This window comes from Benincasa hispida, chromosome 9, assembly GCF_009727055.1.
Source record: "Benincasa hispida cultivar B227 chromosome 9, ASM972705v1, whole genome shotgun sequence".
NCBI lineage: Eukaryota > Viridiplantae > Streptophyta > Magnoliopsida > Cucurbitales > Cucurbitaceae > Benincasa > Benincasa hispida.
Genome location: NC_052357.1, coordinates 88,853,750 through 88,862,990, shown reverse-complemented (window position 1 = coordinate 88,862,990; position 9,241 = coordinate 88,853,750). Strand labels below are relative to the sequence as shown.

At 33.4% G+C, this 9,241-nt stretch overlaps 2 protein-coding genes across 2 annotated transcripts in view; one reads left to right on the top strand and one right to left on the bottom strand.

Annotated features, from left to right (window-relative positions):
- Positions 1 to 223: 223 nt before the first annotated feature.
- The window catches only part of LOC120087231 (protein GRAVITROPIC IN THE LIGHT 1-like), a 25,606-nt gene continuing 16,588 nt past the window's right edge, over positions 224 to 9,241 (bottom strand). Inside the window, exon 5 of the transcript XR_005484463.1 lies at positions 224 to 241. The gene's annotated coding sequence lies outside the window, so the exon portion shown is untranslated. The remainder of the gene's footprint in view (positions 242 to 9,241) is intronic.
- Positions 3,349 to 4,708, top strand: LOC120087233 (histidine-rich glycoprotein-like). The gene is made up of 2 exons (XM_039044148.1): positions 3,349 to 3,546; positions 4,140 to 4,708. The coding sequence occupies exons 1-2, from the start codon at positions 3,462 to 3,464 to the stop codon at positions 4,457 to 4,459; spliced, it is 405 nt and encodes a 134-aa protein (XP_038900076.1). The 5' UTR covers positions 3,349 to 3,461; the 3' UTR covers positions 4,460 to 4,708.

The window sequence follows — 9,241 nt, the reverse complement described above, 5'->3', positions numbered from 1 at the left end:
ACTAGAAAAAAAGTAGACAGAAACTCATCTTTTTATAACCCTTGTAGTTCCCCATCTGTAATAATCAGTTTCTCTCCGTGGATGTCGGCTATTTTGGGCCAAACCACGTAAATCCTTGTTGTTCCTTCTTCTCCCCTTCATCTTCTTTATCTTCTTGCTCGTATACTTCAGCTCCTTCAAAAATCTTTCAGCATTTCAGCAACATCTTGTCTTGTTCTTTGTTTTTTCTCTCGGTGTGTTTCTGCAAGAAAGAAAGATTTTGGTTAGTCAATGAAATTCTTCCAAATTCAGTAAGTGTTAAAGTTTAATCGTGATCGTCAACGTGTATGGTTGAGATTCTTCTTCACGTGGATTGTGCTTTTAGCACATAGTATCATTTTCAGCTGAAAACAGTAAGTGGTATTTTGTCTTTTGGGCCAGACTCGTTTTGCTTTTGCAAAAATGTCCAAATCAATTTTCTTTATCCTTCATTTTCAAGCTCATAAGTGCAACACACATCAATGGTGGAAAAAAAAGACTTGTGAACAACACATTTCTTTAACATTGTTCATTTTTTTAATAATATTATATAGGAGCAACGAGTTGAGATAAAATCCTTAAAGGACAGAGTGGATAAAATAGAAGTAAAAAGACAAGCTGAGATAGATGACTTGAAGCCATGGTCTTACAACAAATGAAATCACAAGGAGATACATCAAAATAGATATGAACTCTTCAACTTTGGTAGTAAACTAATATGTTGTTATCCTGCAGTTATATAACAACATAAATGTATATAATACTTTAAGTTTGAGTTGAATTTTCATATCTTTGAGATTGGTATATGATATAATGAGTGTGTGGGGGGAGGGTCGGAGGGGGGATTGCCTAAAGTTCGTTCGAATTTGCTAATGTTCTTAGGTTAAGTTCAAAGTTGGTATAGCGATAAATGCATAGTTACATTTAAGTTTGAGTTGAGTTTTAAGTTTTATATTGAGTTTAAGATTGATATAAGGATAAATTTCTTGAGTTTGAGATTAAGATTAAGATTGATATACGGATAAATTTCTTAAGTTTGATATTATTTAAATTTGTATTTTGTATGTATGTATCTCGAGGTTTGTGTTCAAAATTCATCTCTGGACGATGAAAATTAGGTTGTAGATTTGTATGTTGTAAGTATTTCGGAGTGTATGTTTTGTCGACATTATGTAATGTTATTTCATTGTTTATGTTTCGTGGATATAATATAATGTTTAAGATGATCTTACTTTTAGTTGTTTTATGGATATTATGTAAAGTTTAAGAAAAATAATTATTAAATGTATTAGTTGTTTGATTTTAGTTTATTTGACTAAATTTGTAATAATCAAATAGGTTGGATATTTAGTAGATAAGAAATTTTTTTAAAAAAAAAAAAAAAACTATTACCGATGCCAACTTTAAAGGTGTCGGAAAAAATACATTATTTTGAATTTTTTTTTACCTTTTTCCGATGCTATTCCAATATGTCGTTAGGATAAGTAGCTTTTTCCGATGCTAAAATAGGTTGATGTCGAGAAAGGAAACTTTTTTCAATGATAAAATCATGAATTTGGCGTTGAGAGAGGTTATTTCTCACATAAATCTAGACTTCTCCCGATGCTTAGAGAGTGTTGTCGGCAGAAGGCATTACTCCCGACGCCAAAAAACCAATTTTTGACGTGGGGAGAAGTGTCTTTTGTCGACGACACTCTCTAAGCGTTGGGAGAAATCTGCCCCACTTCTCTGGTCGGGAGATCTACTATTTTCGATGATGAAACTTTTTTTGCGTCGGCAGAAGGTTTTCCAATGACCATGTCGACAGTAAAATTGGCGTCGAAACAGCCTTTTCCGCCGCTTTTTACTTTTCCCAACCCATTTTCCATCGGAAAAAGGGATTGATTTTAGATTTGCTTTCAAGTATTTGCGGGACAAAGAATGGGGTAGTTCTTGAATTACCTTGGGGTAGTTCTTGAATTACCTTGCCCTCAAGTATTCAATGGTCTTTTTTTTTTTCTCCTCTTTTGAGTTTAAAGATTATTGCAAGTGGGGTCGGAGGGATTCGAGAATGCATATTTTATGTTAGTTTTTTGTTTTTTTAGCATAAGGGAAGTAGAAGAATTGAACTTTTGATCTCAAGATCCATAGTATAAATTTTATGCTAGCTAGTTGAATTATGCTAATGTTAACAAATATTTTATGTTAGTTGAATTATATTCGTTTTGGCATTTTAAATTATTAACATTGATTTTTTTATTATTTTGTTATAAGAAGAATAATGCTCATGTTGGCACATATTCTATGTTAGTTGATTTAACTCAAAGTAGAGGGACCAAAATAGTCTTTTAACATTTGATTTGATAATAATTAATTAATTTTTAATAGGCTCAAATTAAGGTCATAGTTGATTAGATTATATTGAAATTATTATTATTATTATTATTATTTGAGTACAAAATAGGGTGAGGAGATTTGAACCTCATACCTTTTGGTCTAGAATTTTATTTCAATTAATTATGCTCGCTTTCATAAGTTAATTTTTAAAGTTAATTAATTAAAAATAATAGTATATGAAAAGTTAAATTTCAATTGATATTGATTATTTGAAATAAACCCAACTAATTGTTACGTTGTAATATATTAAATAAATATTCAAGATATATTTACTTGGTACAATTTTATTATAAAAAACGGATCAAATTCGTGAAATTAAATATTTATTAAAACTATTAATTAATTGACTATAGTATGTTAAACTTTTCAAAAGGAAAAAAAACTATAGTATGTTAAATTTAACCAACTAAATAATCTAGTAGAAATATTTATTTTGTTACAATAATTATAGTTATTTGAACCAAAAAAAAAATCTTATTTTTATAGTCTTTTAGAGAAATATTTATTATAGTTAATTATTTGATTAAAAGTTATTGATGGACTAACTCTTATTAATTACTTATAATTAAGTTTAATTTATTAATTAATTAATGGATCATAATTATATAAGAGTGTTAGAGATTTGACATACAAAATAAACATAAATACTATTATATATTGATTAACATAAACATCTAATCGTATTCCATGGATAACCAAACATGGTAATTTTTTATTTTTGACAATATTATACCTAGATGTTTTATTCATACGATCTAGGTCGAGGACGAGGTTGCCGTTTGGATTAGTTTAATTTTTTTATACAAAGAAATGAAGGGTGTTGATTTTGAATCATCTTTGAAGAAATGGTCAATTATTTATTGTGTTGAAACAAGGATTACTTGTGGGTTTTTCTCAACCAAAATACTTGCTTTTTGACTAAATTCACCTTAATTCATTCATCACCCAATACCTAACCCAGCCTCCAACCCTCTATAAATTGATAGTGATAATGCAATGTTTAAGCACCAAAATAGCCCAACTTGAGCAAAACACTTACATTTCCAACTGATCTTTGTTGACCAAAAATGGCTTACTCTAAGACCCTTCTCGTTCTCGGCCTCCTTCTCGCTCTTCTTTTCGTCTCCTCTCATGTCTCAGCTCGTTTACTCGGTTTGTTTGCTTATACCAAACTCGCTCTCTCTAAATTTTGTTGTTAATAATATGTTAAAAAGATAAAAATATGTTTTTGTGTATTCTTTTTTGGATATGTGCTTGTAACTTTAGTATGATATTAAAGTAGAAAATCATGAGTTTAAAAAACTTGTTTATTTGGTCACCATTAGAAAATAGTTGAGTAGGTCGTTGGATTTCATGTTGATATTCCACTCACATGAGATTGAATAGTAGAATTTCAAAATGGATTTTATAATGATTATATTGATTTAAAAAAATTAACTTTTTTGGAATAAGATGAAAAAGTAGAAAATTTTCTTAAATTTACTTAATTTAACTTTTAGGTATGGCAGTGTTTAAACCTAATATGTTATTTGAACTTAATATGTTTTAACTCTATTGTTGATAGACTTCTATTATTAGTGATACGATTTATCACTAATAGACCCTGATGTTTAGATTTTGTTATGTTTGCAAATTTTTTTGGAGTGTTATATTAGCAAATCCTTTTGTTGTACTATATTTGCAAATACTTCAAGCTCGATTATTATATCTACCACAATCCTTATTTTCATTTATTTTATATGTAGAGGAGGATAAAGGTGGTGTAGAGAGTGATCATCATGGACACCACCACCATGATCATGGACACCACCACCATGACCATGGACACCACGATCATGACCACGGTCACCATGGACATGACCACGATGCTAATGTTGATGGCTTAGATGGTCATCATGGACACCACGGCGGAGGACATGGACACCACGGCGGACACCATGGCCACGATGCTAACGTCAACGACTTGGATGGTCATCATCACCATGACCACGATCATGGACACCACGATCACGGCCATGACCACGGCCACCATGGCCATGACCAAACTCAGAGTGTTAAGAATTAGAGAACAAAAACCTGCAGCACCCTATCTGCTACCATGTTGGTTAACAATGAAAGTATATCATTGTACGATGAAATAAAGTTTGTTTCCAGTGTGTTTTAAATTCAAATAAAGCAAACATATGCTTTATGAAATGCTGAAATATCATACTTTCTTTGCCTTGTTGCAACTTATGATCTTTATGGTTTTCATATATATATGTATGTAATGTCAAATTATATACAAAGTTGATTTGCTTTGTATGCTGCTTAATTTTCTTTCTTTCTTTTTATTTTTTTTTTTGGATAAAGTAATTTTCAATATTAATGTTAATTTTTTTAGTTGGATATGGTCACGATACTGTCGAATTTTAATTTTATCAAAAATAAATAAAAGCTAAAGTTGTAAGGAATATTTTTAAATTTTGTACTTTATTTCAAAAATATACAACTATTTATTGACATTTCGTAAATGTTTTAAATCAACTAGAAGTAGAAATTTGTTAGAATGTGAGGAGTATTATTTTCCAAAAATATATTTTGGATTATTTCTAATTATTTCACTGTACTTAGTGTAAGCCACATAAGCCACATATTTTGTCTGGCTTAGTCTGGTTTATTTTATTTATTATTTAGGTAGGTTAGAGAATTAAAAGATGAACTATGGAAATGGATACAGGCATAATAAAAACCTTTTTTTTGGTTTTAGGTCAAAATTAGTTTTTTTTTTCCCCTCCTTTCTATCCTTATTTTGACAACTTTACTTGAGACTTGAGGTATTTCTGTCATTTACTATTATCTTGAATCATTTGATTGTTATTCTTATTCTTATTGCTTCTATTGCTTGATTTATTTTTGTTGTTTCGCAAACGATCACAAATTTCCTACCTTATCTTTACTTTATAAGATTAGAATTGAGAATAGAGTACTCTTAACCATTGAGAAGCTTATGATTTTGTTTAGATACGAAAAAATCTCACTCAATTTGGTCATACAATCATGTGCGAGTTTATGATCAAATTGGGAGCTTTAGCCTCTAAAACCTTTGATTAACCTCATTTGTTTAGATTCCACATCTTATTGATCTGTTGCTTTATTTTTATTTATTTTTTCTATACATTATCACGAGCTCCCAACCAAATAGTTTAAAATCAAGAATGTAGTATTGACTTTCGAGATTTATGTTTTCGTATAGGCACACACGAAAAGTTTTCAATCAATTTAGTGGTATGATCTCGTACAATTATACATCATTTTAGGAGCTCTAAGGCCCCCTAGGATGGTAGACACATTCAACTAGGGTATCTTCCCAACTAATCTCTCACAACAACGGCGTATTCAAGTGGTCGGAGCAACTTGAAGGAAAGTTAGAAACTATTTGGCCTAAAATGTTGTAGAAGAAATCCACTTCTGTAAACGTGTTAGAAGTTTAGAACTAAGTTGGCCTCTATATTCTTTAGCCCAAACTTTGAAGTGTCTCGATTCTACAATAATCTCTTGTAAAAATGTGGTTTATTCATTTAATGTACTTTGGAAGCCTTCGGCAACCTTGTTGAGTCCTTGTTGAGTCTCCTTTTAACTCTTGTTTCAATCCTTTGATGTACTCTTTTTGAGCTTGGACCTCGTTGGGTTAGACATTTTTTTTCTTGTCTCTGTCTAATTTTGATTGCTTTTGGAAATGGTCACTACAAGAAAAAGAGACTCTTCCAACACCTAAAATAACCGTCGGGAGAATTAATCTCTCCCGACTATGTAACGGTAGCATCGAGGGTTGTCGATAACTATCGACGACTTATATATGGCATCGGTAGCTGCTGCAAACCCCGACAGGTAAAAAGCATGTGTCGGGAGTTTGACCAAATAGTGATCAAACTCCCAACGACTAGTTTGTCGTCTGGAGTAGGTCTCCCAACACATTTTTTATCATTTTCCGGAGATTTTAAGCATTAGAAAAGGGTTTCCTCCAATTGTCTATGAACACTGTTAGCGTGTTTGACTCATCATTTGACTTCTACCCTTGATCCTGCATTCTGTTGCCAAGACAAGGTTCAATTGTTTCTTCATTCATTCTAAATCCTTTTCCCAAATGTCATGACCCACTTTCAAAGTATTGTTTGGATCTATCGACTCTAATACGATAATAATTTCAATCTCATTCCCAATTTCCCTCTCTTATAGTACCATCAGTGACGCATATTTTTTATTCGTCTCACAATTCTCCATGGTTCAACAGCTTAATGTATCTTGGCATTTTTCATGTCAAATTATCCTCTAACCCATGAGCAATTGATGCATATTGGTTTTTATTATGCTTGACGTAATACCAACAGGGGGAATAAGCAATTCCTCCCCAAAGACCAAATAACAGCACAAAAGGTAATTGCTCGCATCAATATGTTAATGGAAATGTCGGCACTCATGATGTCCTCCAGATTACTTTCCCTAATCGTTAGGTGGCCGGAAAAATACTTTCATGCTTCAACATTGGGAATAGTTGGAATTAAGAGAAAACAAGGGAGGCTGCAACTTCAATGGTTTCTTCTAGTTCTGTGTAATTTCACACTAATACAAAGGCCTCTTTATGGCATACTTATACAGCTTTACCCTTAGGGTTTTAGGCAACAAAAGAGAAAAAAAATTGGGAATAATTTTCCTAACTAATAGAGGACAGGTGTCCATATAATACAGGTTGGTATAATTGTTTTAAAAACAGAATTGATTCGCTATTTCCTTTTTCTTCCTTTTATATATCCAATCCGATTGGATTTTCTGACTTGGCACTACATTGCTTAGGTGGTTGGCTTCTTTTTTCTGATTGGTCATTGCTGGTTTCTTTTATTCTAACATGCTCCCTCAAACTCGTGGGGAGGTCAACAACACCGAGTTTGTTTCAAAGTTGGTGAAATTGAGATTGTGTCAACGGCTTTGTCAGGCAATCAACAATTTGATCTGACGATGGAATGTATCATACTTCAAGTTGGCCATTGATGAATTGGTCACGAACAAAGTGTACATCAAGCTCAATGTGTTTCGTTCGAGCATGAATCACCGGGTTTGAGGCTAGAGCTCCAGCACTTATGTTGTCACACCATAGAATCAGTTTGTAGGTTGTTTGAATTTATAGTTCACTCATCGGTTGTTTAAGCCAGATGATCCCAGTTGTGGCATGAGCAAGTACTCGATATTCAGATTCTGTGTTGGATCTTGCAATCGTTGTTTGCTTCTGTTGCGAAATCGACAATTAAAGTAAAAAAAGAAACATAGAGTAGGGAAGATCGACACATAGATATACGTGGTTCACTAACAGTGTGTTAGCTACGTCCACGAGCAGAGGGAGAACAATATTATTTGAGAGAATGTTTTCAAAATTACATCAAAAAACGGCGCCTCTGGGTTAGAGAGTTTATATATCGCACTGCTCTAAACCCTAGGGCCAAAATCGTAAATAACTGCAAATAAATAAATATGCTGAATACAAAATCTGAATAGGTTGTTCGAAGGCATTTCAACAACAGAGAGACCCCCGTACTAGGTAAATTCGAAGCGCCAGCAAACAGATTCAAGGCATTTCAACAAATCTCCACCTTGACTTGAATTCTCTCTCAGATAACAGATGTACCAAATGCAACATAAATCAATATCGCCAGACGTACCCATACTTCTCCCTCATGCCTTAAAGTGTCCCACAAAGGGGACCGCTAATAATTCAAAACATTCAGCAAGTCCAAACAATGTTGGAACTTGCCTTGAGGAACCGGTTTGGTGAACATATCAGCAGGGTTATCAGCAGTACTAATTTTCATCACTTTAACTCTATGCTCGCCTCTTAAGAAGTGATATCTTACATCTATGTGCTTAGTTCTCTCATAATGAACTTGATCCTTGGCTAGGCATATTGTACTCAAACTGTCACAATATACAATAGCTTGGTCATGATGCAAACCAAGATCACCAACTAACCCCCTCAGCTATATTCCCTCTTTAGCAGCTTCTGTCAAGGCCATGTACTCTGCTTCAGTAGTAGACAAAGTAACTGTAGACTGTAACGTTGCCTTCCAACTAACAACAGAACCACCCAGAGTGAACACATAGCCAGTCATAGACCTCCTACTATCAACATCTCCAGCATAGTCAGAATCAGAATAACCAGTCACCAAACACTCTGTGCAATTCCCATAAACAAGACCAACATCAGATGTACCTCTAAGGTAACAAAAAATCCTTTTAACGGCTTGTCAATGCTCATTCCCAGGTTGACCCATGAATCTGCTGACAACATTAACAGCATGGACAAGATTAGGCCTAGTACAGACCATAGCATACATCAAACTTCCCACTGCCCTAGTATAAGGAACTCGAGACATGTACTCCTTCTCAGCTTCAGGTTGTGGTGAAAACTCAGATGACAAACGAGCATTTACAGCACTAGAAGTATCTATAGGATTAGTTGTTGACATACCAAACCTGGACAATATTTTCTGAATATATCCTTTCTGTGACAAGAAGAGCTTATTCTTACCTCTGTCCCTATAAATCTCCATACCCAGAATTTTCTGAGTAGCACCCAAATCCTTCATATCAAACTCAACACTGAAAAGATTCTTCAATTTCAAAATATCAGACATGGACTTTGCAGCTATGAGCATATCATCTACATATAAAAGTAGATAAATCATCGAACCATCATCAGCTTTGTTGTGATATACACAACAATCATACGGACTCCTATTATAACCAAGTTCAATCATATAGCTGTCAAATCGTTTGTACCATTGCCTTGGAGACTGCTTTAACCCATACAAAGATT